This window comes from Phasianus colchicus, chromosome 5, assembly GCF_987193195.1.
Source record: "Phasianus colchicus chromosome 5, bPhaCol1.hap1.1, whole genome shotgun sequence".
In the NCBI taxonomy this organism is placed as follows: domain Eukaryota; kingdom Metazoa; phylum Chordata; class Aves; order Galliformes; family Phasianidae; genus Phasianus; species Phasianus colchicus.
The window spans coordinates 24,935,457-24,955,137 of record NC_143440.1 but is presented as its reverse complement, the minus strand read 5'-3'; the positions used below and the strand labels follow the sequence as shown (position 1 = coordinate 24,955,137).

The following is a 19,681-nucleotide window of genomic DNA, read 5'->3' as shown; positions in this document are numbered from 1 at the left end:
GACAGCACCTTACCTGTCCTGCTCGGCCTGCTCTCTGCTGGGAGCCATGGGAAGGAGCAGCTGTGGCTTTCTGTGCCAGCCCTGTGGTTAGCTCTGCTGTGGGCCTTGCAGGGTTGACACAGCCAGCCCTTAGCCAGTAAGTTTGGGTTCCCAGAAGCAACAGGGGCTTCGATCTCCATGTACTGGCGTGCAGCAGCCAGAGGAACCCTACATAGAGGGGCCAGAGTGGTTCTTCCCCAGCACAGCCCCTGTGTGAGGAGGTGCAGGGCAGGGCTGGAGTGGGCCTTGAGCCCCTCCTGGAGACACAGCTGAGGAGACGAGAGAGTTTGTTGTGCTTTATTTAGTAAAGTGTTAAAATAAATAAATACAAATCGATCAGGTGCTCTGTACCCCCATCCCCCCACCCCTTCCCAGTTTAATTTGCTAAAATCTAAACACATTTGTACCAAAACTGAAACCAGCAGGGACCTGAAGGCAGCAAAGAGCCTGCAGGTCACTATCAGCGTCAGGATTAAAAAAAAAAAAAAAAAAAGATATTTAAAAATTGCCATCCAGCTCCTGTGTGGGTGCTCTCATGTGCGGTGCTGTGAGAACATCGGGCGCTGCTCAGGGTGCTGCACAGGAGGTCTGCAGTGACAGGAGCCTGCCAGGGGGCTGCTCCCAGCCCTGGCGAGTTTGGTGGAAGCAGTGGCTGAAGGGCCACAGAGCAGGGCTGGAGTGGTGCAGCAGGGTTCTGCACCTGGGGCAGTGCCCTGAAGCCGTGGCTGAGCTGGCAGCTCATGGTCCTGGGGCTGAGCCTGGGGCCGGTGTGGAGCAGAGCCCTCGGAGGAAGCCCTGGCTGCAATCACAGCAGCGACTCGGGCAGCGTGCCCGGTGGAAGGAGGGCTGATGGGTGAGGCACTGCTCCCGGCTCTAGAGGCAGCCACTGCTTTGATACCAGTGGTAATTAAAGGAAAGAATTACATGAGACTATGATTAGAAGTTGCGCATCATCCTAGAACAAGCAGAAACACGCAGCCTGCTGCTGATACCGCCCCTATTCAGCACTGCCTGCTCTCAGCACCGGCACCCTGAGAGAAGCGGTGCTGGACGTGGCCATCAGCTATTGCACAGCTGGGAAAATGAGGCATGGAGGGGTCCTTGCCTTCTTGTAAGTAAATGCTCCCCTTCCTCCCTCTTGGCATGCCCTGGCTCATGGAGGCACAGCCTCTTCCTCCCGACACTGAGGAGACACTCAGGCCCAAACCTGAGGCTGTCTGTTGGGGTGAGACCTGCCAATGTGGTGTTTTGTTCCCTGGTGGCACCCAGAAGGGCTCTCCCAAAGCGTGGGCAACACCATTTCTATCCCAGTGACAGAAGGGAGAAGGCAGGCAACACAAGGGTTGGGTTCTGTGCGTCCTGCTGTAGGTTCAGGAGTAAGATAAAAGCTGCAAACTGCCACAGCCTGATAGTTCATGCTGCTCCCTGCTGCTGGCTTTCCCTGCCATCTCTCTCTCAAGGCCAGAGCTTAGCAAGCTTCTCAGCTGCCTAGGAGCTCCTGTCACTGAGCAAATAGGTTCTTTAGGCCTTCTTTGTCCTTATGCGTGGGTTGGACTGAGTTTCTAGGCTGTTTGGGTATGATGGTGAAGAACAGCACTAGAACCTGCTGCCATCCTGCAACCTGCCTGCAAGCAGCTCTCCAGGCTCAGCCCTTGCAGTTGCCTTACAGCTGGTACATCTCACCACACTGCTGGACCGCCCCTCCACAGGGGTATATAAGGAAATTGGGTGCAGAATGGCAGCAGAAGCAGAGGTGGTGTGGTCCCTGTTTCTTTCTCCATCTGCAGCCTAAAAACTCTTCTCCCATTGCACTTCATCTTTTTAGAGTACAGATCAGCCCACACCACAGGACATAAGGTAGGACAAAGAGCTCTTTTGTTCCAGTCCTTCCATTGTGCTCACGAACCTTGTAGCTGCAGCTTTCACTCCTGGATCTTTCCTGCCTTCACCTTCCCTGTTTCTCACGTGTTCCCTTGTCTTCTCTCTGCTCTCCCTTACCCCGTGTACCCTTCCTCTCAGCTCCTCCTTCCTCCTCTCGTACTTCCCTCTGTCTCCAGACCCATTCTCTGATCCCTGCGGCACCCACTGCTGGCACAGGGTAAGGAGAGGCCCCAGACACCCCATCCTCGTGCAGTGATCTCCAGGATAGCCACTGCCCCAGCACAGAGGCCCTTGGCTGGGCTGTTCTCTGCGTGCTCCTCACATAGCTGTGTCACACTGGCAGGATGCTGGCAGACCCTCACACAGGTAAGGTCTTGGTCTTCTGAAACAAGGCCACCTCTTAAATCAACAGCCAGCAGATGTTGGGTTTTCATGGCTTTGTAATTACCAAGCTTACCAGCGCATGGTATAAATAATTCTCTTTATTGGCAAGTTTCAACTATGTGCTCAGCCTATACAAGACACAATGATGCAGAAAGTTCTTGTCCCAGATGAAAGATAAACATTGGGAAATGGGAGCTAAAGGTAAAAGATAATGAGAGTCATATTTTCAAGTATTACATTCCATTCTGTAGGTGTTACAAACAAGACTGAGGCTCAAAGAAGGATCTGAGTAAGACGGCATAACCTGGAGACAAGACGTCTGCAGCTCTTGTGTTTTCCTGATCCCCCTGATTTTTAGGGCATTCCCTGGCCCAGGTCTGATCAATGAAAGCGAATGTTTGATAACGTGCTGCTATAAGGCTAGCTCGCACGCATTCAGAGGCCGGCACCTAGCTGGCTGCTTGCAAGGCTTCTTTGGAGACATTTTGCCTTCTGAATGATGGAAACTACAGAATCCACATGGTGCTTGGGAATGGCCTTTGCTGAGGTAGTTTGTTGGCCAGGCAAGCCTCAGTGCCAAATGAATCAGCTGCATGACACAGTGGCGTTGTCTTTCTCCAGGTTCCTGACTCTTCAGCAGAGTTTCTACAACTGTGCCTGTCAGAAAACTCTCTGCAGTAACCCAGCAAGGCTGACCTTGCCCTGGATCTTCAGAATCCCGAAGGAGGACAAAATGGAGGTGAAGAAGGGTCAGAACGGTTCTGAAAAGACACGACAAAGTCTGCCCAAAGGGGCATGGTCCACCATGAAGTGTAATATCAGTATTTGAATTGTTATCTGAGCAGCTGGCAGAGGGAAGCCCCCAGTGAAAGAGTGAATTTGGTTTGACATCTGAATATGATCTTCTAAAAACACATTTCATTAAAAAAAACATATATTCGTCACCAGTGCTTCAGAAGCAAAGAGGGCAGGGGCCCTACTCAGCCGGGAAACAAAAGGAAAGAGAAATGTGCACTGCAAAGTCGCAGGTATTTTCCACTGCATCCACATGAGAAGGAGATGTCAGAGTTTACTCCCTGTATTGTGGGTTGCCACAGCATGGTGTGACCAAGAGGGAGACTTCAATGTTGACCATATTGCTTTTTGGGGCTGCCTCTGCATCCGTCCAGGGAAGAAGATGATTTTGAAGCCAAGGAGGCCAGAATTACGGTCTATACACCTAGACAGCTGGAATACAGATTTGCTCTCTCAAGCCTGGTCTGTTGGGAGGGATAAAACACCGGGTCATTTTTTTCTGCCATCAAAACAACCAACACTGTGCCCGTAAAATTCTCACCTCTTTAATTTCTAGGCAGGTGCCTTTTAGCTCATAACCCCACTGACAGAAATTTACTTGTTCAAAGGACAAAATCCTTATTCTGTTCATGCAATCTACTGGTTCCTCCTACTGCCATGGTAACTCTTGGCTAATGAAGAACCATCTGCACCACTCATCCCTGGAAGGATTGCCTTCATCGCATTTTGTACAGCGCTAAAAGTTCCGCTGTGCAAAGATAAAGAGGATCCTAATGGTAGCACTAATTCTTCTGGCCAGATCACATGCTCGTTTTCAGGCTTTGACCACACCATACTTTTCCAGCTGTTTAAAGAACAGATTGCAAGGAGAAGTGAAAAACTGTTTCTGCAATTCTTATTCTATTTCTGAGCAGTTAAAGCAGCAGGATGACTTCTGAAAGCCCTTAGCACTGGGCTGAGCGCCAGGAACATCTCTGATAGGAGCTTCCTCTGTGGTCTCATCTTCTCCTCCTTTACGAGTGAGATTTAAAAGCCACTTATTTCCCACTAATGGCAAGCGATGACATAAGAATTAGTTGTTACCTTTATGGTGGTTTGGAAATACAAAATGCCAGTCATTATGACAGTTTCTTGAAGAGAAGTTCTAATACCAACTCAGCCTGTCTCAAATGCTACATGAGAAAAACAAAACAAAACAAAACCCAACAAATTAAAAAGAAAATCTTAAACTTGTCAGAAACTTCGAATTTTGCCATTCATTGGAAACTCTGAGAGCAGGCAGAAAACAGAACAATCTTTCCCTCTGTATTTAGCAAACACCATTTCTCCTTCTACCTCATTGATGCTAATTGGGCAGAAATTTACTCATGCCTATGTACCAACATCGTTGCCAGTGTCAGCAAGCCCTGGGAATGATCTTTGCCTGTTGACTGATATTGCTGCAGAGCCAGGAAGGAAAGCGCTCAAACAGGATCAGGGAGCAAAAACTACCCAGCAGCACTGAGAAGTCTAAGTTGAGGTCATTTCTCTGCCAGGCAATGATTAACTAAAGGTGTCCTTTGACAGTCTGGAACATAACGCTGTAAGAAAAGGAGACAAAAGTCTGTACTCAGCTACTCAGTTTCTAAAGACAAGCAGATGCCTTGAAAAAGCAGTAACAGCTGTTTTAACATCTCCTGGCTGGGTAACTATGCTCAGATTTAAATGCAGCTACCAGTGAATTTCATTCCCATCCCTTCCTGAACCAGCAAAGCAAACAGAAGGACTCTCAAGTCTTCCAGCAGCTTACTGCATCCAAGGAGTGCAGTGCTCCCAGCAGAGCTCAGAAAATAACACCAGAAAGAAGAACATGAGAACATGAAGATACTGTCTCTTAACTGGGAATGTACTTCATGGTTCAGAAGAAGGGGAGTTACCCAAGCAACCAACTAGAGAAGAACCTGGCCAGGCTGCTCAATGGTAATGACTTCAATTAGTAATTGGGTTGATGCAAGTAGGACATTTTTAGTTCGATCGGTTTGATCCTACAGCTCTGCTAGCAAATATCCAAACCATGAGTTGAGGTTATCACAGGTTTAGCTGGGACGTGCACGTAAGAGTCATTTTCCCAAGCTATGGACAAACATGAGAACTCAGGATATCAGTTCTGAGCTCAGTTCTGAAAATAGCACACAGTCCTAGGAGAAGTCCTTAAAGGTCAGGAGGGTGAGCAAAGGAAGGGGAAGACAGCAGCGCCAAGAATCCTGCAGAAGCATGCTTGGCTGTGGCAGCAAGGAGACTCTTTCAGGCTATGTAGTGTTTGGAGCATTTGCTACTTCTTTCTCAGAAATGCAGTCCTGAAATGCAAGGCTTTCTCTGTTCCAGAAGGATCAGCGGGTGGGCAGGACTGCCCAATGCACACACTGGAGGGCACCACAGCAGGGACCTGGCCTCGTGCTGCCTGGGGAGAAGCTCAGCTCTGCTCCCACTGGGAGTAACGGGAGTTTTGCCAGCACTTCCAGTGGAACTAGAGTTTGCCCAAATATTTCCATGCAGCAGTGAAAGTGGGCAGCTCTGTGACATAGCCCTAAGTGACACGAGTCAGTACTCTACGCTGGGACAGACCCCACCATAACAGGAGCACAAGGGAAGCTTTGCTACCAATAGTGAAAAGGCTATGTGCAAGAGATGAACTTCTTAAATGAAGGATATAATGAAAGGCGACTTCAGCCCAACAAACGCTCTCTCATTCTCAAGCTCTAATCAGTCCATATCACAAAAGCATTAAAGCCTTAAGCAAGTAGACTGCCAGTGCTTTTCTCTGGGCTACACACACATCAAGGAAAGGGGAAGATACGGTAACAGCAGAGACAAGCTAGGCAGATCCTCCAAGTGGGGTGAGATCCAGCGCTGTGGATTTGATTCTCTTTAGGGTTTAGCCAGTAGCATGTATGGTATAATCTAGGGAAACTGTCCCGTTGGATCTTTAAACACAAACACAGCAGAATGTCATCATAAATAAGCAAAGTCTGTGTTAAAAAATTCTAAGTACACAGCATTTTCTCCAGTTCTGACACCTTTTTAATAGAAATCACTTGTTTAGGAAACAAATAGCACTTTTGTAATTTTTTTTTTTTTTACAATGTTTCTTACCTTGATCTTATTTTAAGTAACACTAGGAAGACCTCAATATCTTTTATTTTCCTTTTTAATTTAAAAAAGTTGTTTTTTTTACCCCCAGATACAAAGATTTTGCCCTTGCATAAAAAAACAGTGCCCAAAACGATGACACAAGGACTCACAAAGACTCACTGTATCTCACTGACACTATTACTTCTAATCTATACCATGCAAGGTCCCATCTACCTCTTTAATTAGACTGTCAGCCTGAAAAACAGCTTTTCTATTCCTTATTTAGTTCTTGTTACCAAAAGAAGAGAAAAGAAGTGAAAGAAAAGGACATTTCTCTGTTCAGTTCACACATCTGGGTCATGTGCTACTTTGTTCAGGACAGTTTTGTTGTTTATAAATATAGAAAAGGGTTGGAATCTCATTTTCAAGTAATCGATGCACATTTTCTCTTGGGACACCTCCATCCAACACTCCAAGCTGACCCTGGATTCTGGCCCTCTATTCTCCCATTCCCAACATAGGCTTTCTGGATGAGTGTGAAGATTTGAATCGGTTCTGCAAAGCATGTATTTCTCTGATGTGAAGAAGTACAATTTAACCCAAAGCTGTTGGGACAGTAGATCTTCAGCCTGTACATGTGCTGGTTACTCAGTGAAAAGTCCATCTCCTTTCCTTTTGTACATCTCCTGTCTAAACAATAGTAAATACTGCTTATTTGATAGACTTGTCCCTTCTGGGCACTGGGATTTGATAATTTATATTTCTGTGGTTTTTTTGGTTTAATAGTACTGAGAGTTTAGAAACAGGAAAAGCCCACAGGCTCTTTGGACTTGTTTTTGTTTTCCCCTAGCTAAACAAACTGTTCTGCAAATAAGGATTTGAAACCTGCTCTCCTCCCTTATCCCTGCTCCTCACCCCAAACAAAAATAAAACAAACCTATAGTGGCTGTGGAGGCTGCTGCAGGCACACACTGGTGTAAAATATAGAGAGAGTAAATATATTATTTCACTTGGCATGGTGCTGGCAAAGAACCCCCAGCTGGCACTATTCATGTATCATGATCCAAACTTTGCATGTACACACAGAATAAGAAGGATCAATTGGCAAACTCCGGTGCCGCCTGGCACAAGCATCTTCACGCTCTCTCTGGAACCAAAGAACTAAAGAATTCTGCACTTTCCAGAAGAAATCCGGTTTTGCTTTTCTAGAGTTTTGTTATTTTGCTTCTCCTCCTCGCCGCCACCTCCCTTGGCTCCTTCTGAACTTCACTGTGTTATTTAGTCTCATCGCCCTTGTTACAGTTCACCATGCAGCTCTGGGAAGGGGAGGGGGCTAAGGTGGAGGTGGCAGCATTAGTATTGTTAGTGGAGTCCATGCCATTGGAGATGGCTACTGAATTGACCTCAGAGTTTATGGGTTTTGAAAGGTCGATGCCTTGGATGAGGCGGATCAGCTGTTTTACCTTCTCCAAGGAGCTGTGCATCTCCTTCTGTTTTGCAAGGATGGTATTCTTCATTTCCATGCATTTCTGCAGCAAAACAGAAAAGCAATACTAAGTTCAAGCTTTATCCTTGAATGAATGGAAGAAGGCAAGAGAGGGAATTCAGCATTTGCAGATCTAAATGTAAGTACTCAGAAAAGACTGCAGCTGTAACATCACCTAATTTCAGACTAGAAGAAAAGAAAGCTCAGAGCTGCATTCATGGAATTCATATTTGCAAGCTGAGGAACTAAACTGTACATAGCTGCCCCCCAGTAAGGTCCTTTAATCCCAAGGTGCCTGGCAAACCAACACAGACAGTTCCATCCTTTTGGGTTCCTTTTGAAGGGAAGCTTCCAAGTATGTGTTCTTATTATTTTTCTGTCAGCACTGCATTGCTGAAATTTCTTTAGCTCAGATATGCAAACTCAGACATCCTATCACAGCTGACTGCTGACTGCATGTGTGCATGCCATTAATGGGATACAGTCCTTGCTTTTACATACACTTTTAACAGGAACATCATTTCCTCTTCTTACTAAATAAAGGGGCACTTGAAATGAAAAACAAGCCCTTCTTCACTTGAAAATCTTATTTTGTGGCCACTTAATTCTCTTGGAAGCAGTAGTAACCTAGGTAGCTCATAAGATAAGTCAGAGTACAATAGCTTAAATGAATGTCCACAAATGACGTTTCAAGAGTGAAAAACTGCTTATATCTATATTTGAAACCCTCAGAGAGAAGGAGATGGTAGCTATTTTGCACCTATAACTTTCAGGATCTTACACAGAGATGGCAATCTTCTCATATTTTTCAAGTCTTTTATTCACACTGATCTCCAGACACTGTTATTTTCAGCTTTACTATTTTCACATGCAGCTCTTGGCATCACAATAACATTACAAAATTTAGATCTAATGTGTCTTTGTTTGATGGTTCGAATTAAAGTGTAAACAATGGCTTGATCATGGAAAAGACACCATTCTTCTTACCTACTATCAATCCTTGTTAAAGCTTGCTTCTGCCTCTGTGTATATGACTGAGAAACAGCGCCAGTGCTGCTCAGTTTATGTCCAGCTACTGCTAACCAGAAGATGACAGACTCCAGAACTGCCAGCCAGCACCTCTTACCACTTGCTCACAATTGTTTTAATTGTATCATCAGCATTTAGAGGTCTTTAAACATGGGATGTTTACTTTTCTTCTAAGAGGTAAAGACACACAGACCAGACAGTGCATCTACATTGGAAAAAAACTCCAAATCTATACTTACGTACCCAGCTTTACAAAGCTGCCACATAGATTTTAATATTTTTCATTTTGTGATACTGACGTAGGCCATGCTAACTGAGGGGCTCAAACTTTGCACTGGCAACTCAAGAGCCCAATTTGCATATTAAGAGCAAATTAATATGTATGGCACAGTTACCATCATAAATTTAGGAGAACACTACTGCTTCTGGTCAGAAGCATGACACTGTTCAATTAGTAATATGCGGAGGCTTGCTGACTGTCTAGCCAGCATGTCAAGAACCCAAGAGACAGTTGTGAGAAAATGGTAACTTTTGTATTAGCAATGTCTGAAGAGAGCACCAAGTAACTCTTACTACACACAGCGGCCCAATCATTCAAACTTAAGTGAGGCACTAGAGAATTAGAATTTATCTGCTGCCCACAGACAGTGTTGCTGTGGGTCATGTTTGTCACCTGCTGATATTATAGGTCATTGCATGTCTACAGTATATGGTCAGGAGGGATCATGTACAAGTGTCTCAAAGTATATGTCGCTTGTATTTCATTCCTGATCCCAAAAGTCCTAAAAAAGCAGAGTCCTAAAAAAGCACATTCAATCCTCAGTAAAACCAGTGGAAGATAAGTCTAGTACATGGGCTCTGCAGTTTTCTATCTGCATTCTGACACCAGAACACAGGTGCAGATTTATCTGGGAGGGTGATACTCACCGTTATAGAATTGCTGAGCTGTTTGACCTTCTGCTCTAGTTGTTCTCTTTCCTGTTTTAAATCTGAACTCCATTTAAGTAGTTTCTGTTTTTCTTCTTCTTTTGCTGCAAAACAGAATATTAATCATCTCAAGAAGTAATATTTAAAGTCTTCCTGTTAACACTGCGGATACAAGCTCTAAACCGTTTCATTTAGAGAGTATTATTGAAGTAAATGCAACCACTTTTGCAATAAATCACAACCAAAATTTCACCTGCACATACAAGTATCACAAAAAGCTTACAAGTGTAGACTACCATTATCACTTCACTAATGATTAAGTTCTTCCTCTTCAATTTCCTTTTGTAAAGGAAGTATCATGCTGTCCCACTCCCTCAATAACATTTTCCAGTTTTAAAACTGAAAAAAAAAAAACATTGCTCCCCATTTTCCTACCTGCTTTATATGCAATATATGAATGAACAATTGCTAAAGTTCCTGGCCATGGGATTGCTTCTTCTTTCTTTAACATCTGAAAGAAAAGTGTGTAGAGATTTAGCTGGTAAACAATCTATCCCTAAGAAAAGGAAAAGAAGAAAGGGAAAAACAATGGATTTTCTCTGTGGCTATCATTAATCTGAGCCCTGTTAACATGAAGCTTTGCAGACTTGTTCTTAGATTTAACAGAGGGAATTATTCACAACTTATTGTAGCTCCCACAAAGGAGGCCTGTTTCTTACAAATGTCAGCATATTCTCAAATTCCCTCCATAGCCACAAATAAACTCAACTAATGAAACAGAACAACTTAAAAGAGGAATGAAAAGATAATGCATCTGAACTGAAACTTGCCAGGAGACATAAACATTATTGCACGGTTCGGACAAATTGCTGATCTCAGTTGTTCTGAGAGAAAACTTTTCATGTCACAGAGCAGCTTCCATACCGTACATTTAAACAACACACTTCTGGGCTAATAACACATCAAACTGTCCTATATGCCCTTCATATCAGAATCGTCTTAATAGAATCATCAAGCCCTCTTTATATAAGGATAAGAACCATTTATGCATTTAAGTGCCTTCCTCACATATTCCTTCTTAAGGAGCTTTAATTTGAGAAGAAAAATGTACTGTGTCTTTTTAATAAGTGAAGCAGAGGGATGTCTCAGGAGATAGAGGACTTGGTCACTTTTCAGCAAAATAACTCAGATATTTCCCAGCATTCTGTGGGAATGTATTACAGAAATACAAAGAGGAAGGATATGTGATAGTTCACAAGAGTGGGAATAGAAAAGTGGTAATACTCCCTCTTCATTTGCAATTGCTGACCAAGTTACTTGAATTTTGCATTTCTGTTGCTCTGAGCAGCACATAATATACCAGGTTGTATTCTTACCTTACCATCTGGCCATGTGAGTGACTAAGCAATATGCTAAACCAGACGGAACACTAACAGCTTCAGGCTGCTGATTAACAGCAATCCTTTGCAACTTCTGAAGTACCGCATAAGGGTTATGAATACCCTGGTTTACTTCTTTGTCTTGTCATTTCAATGCAATTATAAACAAAATATTAACATATCATCTGTTCACTTCAGTTGTGTACTTTTACAGTGGCATCTGGAATAAAGAAGAACCGAGGTATTTGCCCATCCTCATTATGCTTATACTTGACAGTATTGTTAGAGAGATCACTGAAGACAAAGTCTCTGATGCCTGATTTATATAAGAAAAGAGAGGTTTATATTTTCTCAATCTATTGAGGCAAGATTGTACAAACATTTTATATATTTATCCAAAAGAACATACCAGTGACTTTTGAAGAAACGAGCTCAGATGAACAGGAACATTTCTATGGGTAATAGAGAACCTTTCCCGAAAGTCTGTGTGCTTTGGCCCAACCAAAGACTAAAAACACATAGGTAACAAATAAGGACTCCAAGTCCAGGAGTAAGACACAGGTAATTAGATCAAATTTACACAACCCTTATTGCAGATCAGATAGATTGATTCCGTGTCAGTCTGTCTTGATGTAAGTAAGCCAAGTGATATGGTTGTTTTCTTTAACTTGGAAAAATCTTTACAGTGCATTGTGTATAACTCTGTTAAACAATACCTGGTCTTGACATTTGGGACAGATCCACATGCCCTTGGGAATGGTTTTCAGAGGCGGATCCAGACAGTCCAGGTGATAAACACGTGAACATGTGTCACACATCAGCAACTGTCCACTTTTTCTGCAAACACTGCAAAAATCCTCATGGATATCGCCCTATAAAAATCGAGGGGAAGGGGTGAGGGTCAGAAAAAGAGAGGGAGAAGGCAAAAAGTGAATTTTGACCTTTGACATCTACATCCTTGTTAAATGCAAAGTTTACAACACAGCTATTTCTAAGGGGATTCCAAATGATCAAGTCCTTTATAGGAGGTGAATCAGGAAAATCAGGCAGAATATCAGAAACACAGTCATCCCAAACAGTGCCTTCCCAATGTAAGATATTATAGCAAACACTTATCACCATAGATTCTCTTAACACATAGTAACCCATGGCCTATCTTTTTTAGATTCCCCCTCCCCCATTTTAGGCTTGTTTTTGCCCAAAATGATGAGCTACCCACTTTCTTAACCCTTCTCATTTCTGGACGTAAGCACATCTCCAGTTTGGGAATGCTGATGAGGCGGTCTCTTGCCAGTAATTGTATGTAAGAAACCCCAATGGAGTGACTTAAAAGAACACTGTCAAATATTCAGGTCACCTTTAAAAATGAAAGTAGAAGGAAAAGGTGCTCTGCTTGTAAATGAAAAAGAACAAAATGAATTACACTCTGGAGACAATTCTTTTTACTTCACAGAGGCTATCTCGAGTTGCACCAAAAAAGCTATGACTCAAAGTTTTCTCATTTTCTATAGGCAGTGGCTTATATTTCATCACTAACATAGGCTATGAGAGCCAAGATGAAGGAATACCCAAGAGAGATTTTCTAGGAGTTTTCTTTTTCAGAAAGAGTTGAAAACATTACTAACATCTCTTGGCAAAATCTAGTCTGACTTACTACTGTATCACTATCAGAGATATTTCTTTTCTACAGGCATCAACTCCCCAGAAAGAAAGGTCTAATTTTTTGTCACTTCTCTCTCTCTCTCCTCCTGTTACTCCCATCTTATGCTTGGGTTGGTAGTTGTGGTCATGTTTGTTTTCACTTTGTTCTTTGGATAAAAGTACAAAGAAGCATGGAAGAAAAATAGGTTAGTACCCATAGAATAGGAAAGGGGCATCTGAACTCTCTTCCTTCTCACTTGTGGCTTGTTCTGACAACTTGACATATTCTAGGCCCTGTCTGGAGTCTGAAATATGCACTTCTCACTGACTTTAGTCAAAAGCTTCACACACACAACATCCTCAAGACAGTAATCTTAGAATGTGTGTGCTGAGTCTAACCGTATACATACTCTCCCTCTGAATATAGGCATTATCAGTGCATGCAATGCTTCATTTTGAGCTGTACAGTCTTTTCAAGCGTGTAAGTTCCATTATCTTGGAATGATACCAGACTTGGCCATGCACTTACACATTAAGTTGCCAGACAAGAAAAATGATGCTCACCTCTACTACGGATAAAATATTAAACATACTATAAGAACGAGACACAGGCAATCTGCTAAGACTCCTACTTCCAGACTCTGTTGCTGATGAGGCCTTTCTTTGAAGGGAATGCTATGCTTCTCTTAATTCCCAAGGTTAGCACTGATGCCGTGTTTTCTAAAAGATCAACCTTCAGTGAATTATCAGTGCCGTTTTTTGGTTCTGTAATTCCCAAGGATCACTGGCAGCTGGGTTATGGTATTATTTCATACTTTAACACCACAGAGCTCTTCGGTGTTAGCAGAAGAAAGAAATGAGTGACATTTCATCCCTCCTCTGAACTGATCTGCGTAACCAGGCTGGGAAGAGCTTCTTTTCCTCCATTATGCATTCTGCAAACACAAGTAAGGAAAGGAAGGCAGGCAGCAGGTGCCAGAGAAGCTAAACCAGAATCCTCTGCAATCTAAGGAAAATTCTCACATTTTAGAAGAAAATTAACATTCTAGAGAATTATATGTGTTGTTAAGATGCCTTTGGCTGCCACTGATTACAAACGGCATTTGGTACCTAGCTTAGGTGCCTAACTAGTGCTGTTAAAAAACCCAAACTGATACATCTAATATCTTGCAGAAAGAGGCCTACACAAGAGATGCATTTTCTTGCTTCTTGAAGAGGTGACATGAAGAAATTTAGGCCCAAAGCCTTCTAAATTCAACAGAACATCATAAAACCAGAAGCGATACACTGGTCGGTGTGCAGTGTTTCTGAATGCATCAGAATGGCAGCACACATGCACAAAATCCATAATCCTATTTTGGTTCATCAAAACAGTAATGCAAATTTCCTGGTACTTCCTCAAAATTAGTAACTGGACATTAAAAAAAAAAAAAATCCCAGCCAATGCTCCATTCCAAAGAAACATCCCAGGTTTTAAAGACAGTTAATAATATATGCATGAAGGGAGTTGGATTTGATGTTGTGACATGCACCCCACTAATCTCAGCTTCTGGCCCTGCTTCCTGAAGGCTGTATGCAGCCAACTTATGTTAGAGCAGAGCTCGCTGACGATGCTCTAACATATGTTATAGGCAAAAGACACCAAAGAATAATTTCAAAACTGTGTGAATATAAAAGGTGATTTAAGGTCACTATTCACTTCATTTCCTCTCTACCAAGATAATGGAAAAGCAAATGAAAGCTTTCTGAACAGCTAACAATTTCCTTTATTTTTATACAGTATCTAGAGCAATAAGGCCTGGCTTTTGGCAATACAACAGAACAGTACGATATCAAATCCACTGTATGTGTGTGTAGATCATGTGTTTGAATATGGACATGTATATGTACGTTTCAATGGAATAACATGGCTAAATATTCTGAAACAAGAATTGTGCAAGACCACATTAATAAAGATTATCATAATAGGTATGCATGTTGTAAGTGAACTAACTTAACACAAGCAATAATAATCTAGGCATTCCCTAACGTTTATGAGCTTGACTTTGTAGTCTGAATGTTCTCCAATGCCCTGCTCAACTGTAACATTTATTAATTCATTAATAAAAAGGCATGTTGTGACCACAGGCTTGAACCATTGCTAGAATAGATACTTTTAGACAGAAAACAGTTTTGCATTATTCTTTCTGCTGAGTAATAGACTACAAAAGGCAATTGCTGTCTTCCAGGTGAATATGCTATTGTGTGAGGGAGAATCACCAAGTAGTTCACAGCCAGCTTCAAGACAGAAGAAGAAAAAAAAAAGCTTTGTTCAGCCCTGCCTGTTATTATTTCCCTCCTTTTCCCAGGTTCTGTTCTCAGTTTCTACCCCTCCACCCTTATCTCCACTCCCATCTCAACTCCTGCTTCATCCTACTTCATCCTCCCTTCAGAATTCATCTCTGTCATTGAGAGGATGATAATTCAGGAGAAAGGCAAGAAAGCTATTTTGGGCTATGGTGATGAATGCTTGGTCAATTTTCACTGGTTGGCTAAAAACAAAGTTTTTTCAGGTACCAAACATCAAATTTCCATTCTAAAGCCTATAGAAATTAGACTTTCCAAGTAAATGAATGTAAAAAATGTTTTAAAGATGGGTAAAATCGCAGTTTTCTTCTTTAATTGCTTGGGAAACCACTGAATGGTTTTAACTGAGACTTTTAAAGTAACTTTTTACTTGGGCATGCACATGTCATGTTTTCACTCTATATGGTCACCAAAAGCTGGAGGAGTAACAACAGGAAGCATTTTTTATTCTACCTGGAATAAATACACCTTTCTGTATTTTAACAAACACAGATTTGTAATTAATGAATACTGAAACAATCCATCAGCTACGTTTGAATACTATCCAAACTGAGAAAATTCAGGGCATTCAGAACTAGATTAGAATGCTACAAGAATTCTCTGTTCTTGATTTTATACTGTTTTGAGAGCTCTTATACAGTAGGAAATGACCATACAGAAGTCAGAGATGGAAAAGATCTGACGCATCATCCAATCCTTCTCATGGGGCCAATATAAAAAAATAATAAAAAAAAGCTCTCTCTAGCATGTTTACTTGTCAGTTTTACTGCTTACTTTTAGAATTCCCCAGAGATGGAGCTGGCACACCCTCCCTCTGTGGGGCTGTTCCACAGTCTCTTTCATCTGACTGTCAGGAAAGGGTTTTTATAGTTGAGTGCTATTCTGCTCTCAAAAGTGACTACATAAAAGTGCACCTTCTAATTTCACATACATATTCCCAGTGTATCAGAACTGCATCTATTTATTTCTATGACTCAAACATGCTTCAAACTATTTCTATTTCTGTTGCCTCTACAGAACAAATACCATTCAGAAGCAATGAGATGGTTTCTGTTGCCTCTTCTCCGTGGCCAATAGAGTTTGTCCCTTGGTCTATGCTCTTTAAGTGGTGAAACTGCACAGGTGAAAATAAAACCACCCAACTCAACTCTTCCTTAAAGTCCATTTCAAGTTGCTGGCTCTCAATTATACACAATATTACATAAAAAAGAAGCATACAAACAAACAAACCTAGATCACTTATTCATGTGAATAAATAAGCCAATACCTTTTTATTTTCAAACCGTTCCCAGTAATTAGTAGTTACTAAAAGGCAAGCACTTTACTAGAAGTACACTACAACTCCTGACAAGTTTTGTACAATGAATTACTTCACTCATACAGGACAATCATTGTACACTTTTGGACAAACCATACTGTCCATTCATTACGTCGTGTAAGACCTACACAGTAACTCAGATCAACTTTCCCTGCTATTTCTTTTCAGAAGCTTATGCACAGCCTTTAAATTTTTTCTTAATGCTTTTGCAAGAAACAGAAACAATGAAATAACTGGGTCATCCTCAGCAACTTAAAAAAAGGCTGCGTTTTGAGGGGCAAATCTTAGTTTTTAACTTTTTTAAATTAAAAAAAAGGATATTTCTTTATAAATTATGAAAAAATGAGCAGACTTCATTTGAGACAGATCTTGTGAAGTGATCACATAGCAATGTATTCAGCTACCAATGTAGCTGAACTGCCATAACCAGTGCAGTGAACACTGCTCCTGGCTGTCTTGGGTGATCCAAGATGTTTTCCTTCTCTCATTACTGAAACATCACAACTTTTTGTTATTATGGTCTGTAAGTAATATTTTCCATTCTCCCCTTTCCCCTTTATCATGGATGACAGATTCAATTCAGTCAGACAAGATCTCAAACATGGCACAAAGGAAATGAGCTCATCTAGCATTCCTAGTGCCTCCCAGTGTTTCAATCCACTGCATGTTATAAATAAAATCTCTACAGGATAAGAACATAGGTGCAGGAGGAAAAAGGAAGGGCGTTAAAAGGATACTAGATGGTTTCACTACACTGAACCAGGACAAAGGATGAGTGTGACTAAAGAAACTGCAATGATCTGCAATGATTTTCCTCGTGATTGTTTCTGCATATCTTTCCAAAAGTAACCTCCCTCCCCAAGAATTACTTACGTCTGTGGAGCTGGGGCTAGGCAGGGACACAGGCTGAACAGCCGCGGGAAAAGTAAATGTGGTCTCTGTCTTTTCATTTTCAGGGGAGTCAGGATAACTGGACAGAGGGGACGTGGGCGTCAAAGCCCCAAACCCCAGCACCGTGTTGTACTTAGGTGGACGACCTACATATTAACAAAAGGGAACAAACAAACAAACAAACAAACAAAATCTTACATACCTTTGGCCAGTGGTCCTCATTGGCTAGCATGAAAAAGGAAATGATGTAGCACAGAGAGGAAGTTAATATAAAAGTTACAAGTGGAAGGACAGAAGCAAAGATTTAAACATTTTTAAAGAAATATTTAAGTAGAATTTTGCAAGGAAAGAATATTTAAAAGATGTATTTCAGAAGGAAATAGAAATCAGTTCTGTAAGAAGGTCAAAGAACTACTCCCCCAGAAGCAGTCTGCGGACTCCTAGAAACAAGGCTACTCAGTTTTTAGGGAAAAAATGTTGGCACCAAAGCTAGATGGAAGCCACAGTAACTACTATGATATCCTTTCTACTGTTATCCCACACATTCCTATCTTTCTACTGCCAGCATAAATCTACATAAAGGTTAAGTCCTATATCAGAGGCCAACACTCATCATTCCAACCCCCTCCTTTTCTTCTCATTTTTTTAAACCCACTCACCCACAGATCTTTCTACTTTACTGGTGCATCTTTTAAATTAGGGTGCCTCAAGAAAAGTCCTGTTGTGTGACTTATAACCCCAGTACTACCAGTTGTAATCTATCGTTGGTCTTAAAATGCGACTCTCCTCAGATTCTGTGTTTTTTCTTAACATTTCTCAGTCTAGTTTGTTTGACTATGCACAACTCCTATATGCTCCTTCAGATTAGCGGAAGTGCAAAATGTGTCTGTAACTGTTTTCATAAAATTATGTATGCAAAGTAAGATAGTAAAAAACAATATGTAACCATCATTTCTGCCTCCCTTCTCCACAGTAATTTATGGATATGTAAACACAAAGGACTTACGATCTAGGAATAATTCCCCAGATCTTATGTTTACAGATTGTCAGTCCATACCTATTAACATGCTAAACCTTGCATTTAAGGTCTGGATATGTTCCAGAACTAAGTATGTCCTTGGAAATGGATTTCTGATAGTGATGTCCATGGCTGAAATTTCTGACATGCTCAGCACCAACTAAAGCTCTCAAGGGCACACGCTTACATAAGCTTTACAACTAATATACTGCTATTCTGAATCACAAAATAAATGTACACATCCAAATCTTCTATCAGTTAAAAATGCATGCTACTAATTTGGTGCTATAGAAGGTGCAGGCTCACAACAGTGTGTGAGAAAAAAAAAGACAGTAAAACAGCAGTCAGCATGCATAAACAGGCTAAGAGAATATCAAGCACAAAAGCATGCAATCCCTTTCATTGATGCAGTAATTGTTCACAATGACTTATAAAATAACATTAAGAAATCATTACTAGAAGTAGGAACATTTATTTATCCACAGAGCAAATGCAAAACTCTATCTCTGTAAAATTCATACAAAACTATTAGAAAAAAAATCTTTTTTTAATGTGACTAGAAGATAGCGGTGGATACCGACGTGCTTTATTCAAAACAGCACAAGGGTCAGCTCTGTCACAATGCCTTCTGGACTGATGAGGTTTGTCAAAGAAAGTACGCATCAAGTGAATATTTGACATTGCAGCAAAAAAAAAATCATAATTGAACTGGTCAATTCTATACTTGACTGCACAAGTTCTTAAGAACTGCATAAAATCATAAAATCAGAAAAAATTGATATATGTGTGGTTGATGCCTTGGATGAAAACCAGTATGAAGTTCTCTGCTATTTTGTGCTGACTCATGTCTTTCATCATAACATAAGTACTAAAATTGCAACTATTTTTACAGAAGAATCTGGACTGAAGAATGCTGCATACCTATACAAAAGATCATATTCCATTCCTGGACAAGTGGCACTCTGCTCGCAATAAACTGCTCAGAAAGAGCAAGATAGTCTTTCTCAAGACAAATTCTTTCCAAGGAACCATCTCTGCTCCCACTGGGGAACAAGCTTTTCTCACACCAAGTTTCCTCTCCTACTCAGGGCACAGACACTTCTTCCACAACCACCTTCTTCTTGACAGTAGCAATACAATTTAGTTATTAAAAAGAGAATCTCGACAGCAGCTTTATACCTCTAAATGATGTTCAGACATCTCACCTTTCACTTTGCTCTATTTTTGTGGGGGAAGGTGAAACTGAAATTAAACACTGAGCTGCTTAATAAAACCTGCTATGCTAATCCCTGGAAGTCAAGATCTGTGTCTACCATGGAAATTTACTAGACAAATGAAGTACTGTAAAGTCCTTCTCTGTTTTGCCCTTCAAATGAACAAGGGGACTGCAAATGCAAGATGGAGGAAGAGGCAGAGAACAGGAAGACATGTCTAAG

General features: G+C 41.4%; 1 protein-coding gene and 1 long non-coding RNA gene across 12 annotated transcripts in view; one reads left to right on the top strand and one right to left on the bottom strand.

Moving 5' to 3' along the window:
• Positions 1-533: 533 nt before the first annotated feature.
• Positions 534-3,925, top strand: LOC149917811 (uncharacterized). The gene is made up of 3 exons (XR_016466853.1): positions 534-1,150; positions 2,097-2,286; positions 2,556-3,925. It is a non-coding gene; the product is annotated as an uncharacterized LOC149917811 (long non-coding RNA).
• Positions 3,926-6,211: 2,286 nt separating this feature from the next.
• PHF21A (PHD finger protein 21A) overlaps positions 6,212-19,681 on the bottom strand; it is a 121,013-nt gene continuing 107,543 nt past the window's right edge. For 9 of the 11 annotated variants that reach the window (XM_031593480.2, XM_031593487.2, XM_031593484.2 and 6 more), the window contains 5 exons: positions 17,210-17,373; positions 11,748-11,903; positions 10,088-10,163; positions 9,653-9,756; positions 6,212-7,739 (listed from right to left, as the gene is read on the bottom strand). In XM_031593480.2, the coding sequence (XP_031449340.1) occupies positions 7,485-7,739; positions 9,653-9,756; positions 10,088-10,163; positions 11,748-11,903; positions 17,210-17,373 (755 nt within the window). In that variant the 3' untranslated portion in view covers positions 6,212-7,484. Of the gene's footprint in view, positions 7,740-9,652; positions 9,757-10,087; positions 10,164-11,747; positions 11,904-17,209; positions 17,374-17,429; positions 17,453-19,681 lie in introns of all 11 variants that reach the window. The other 2 variants (XM_031593488.2, XM_031593489.2) reach the window with 1 other exon arrangement.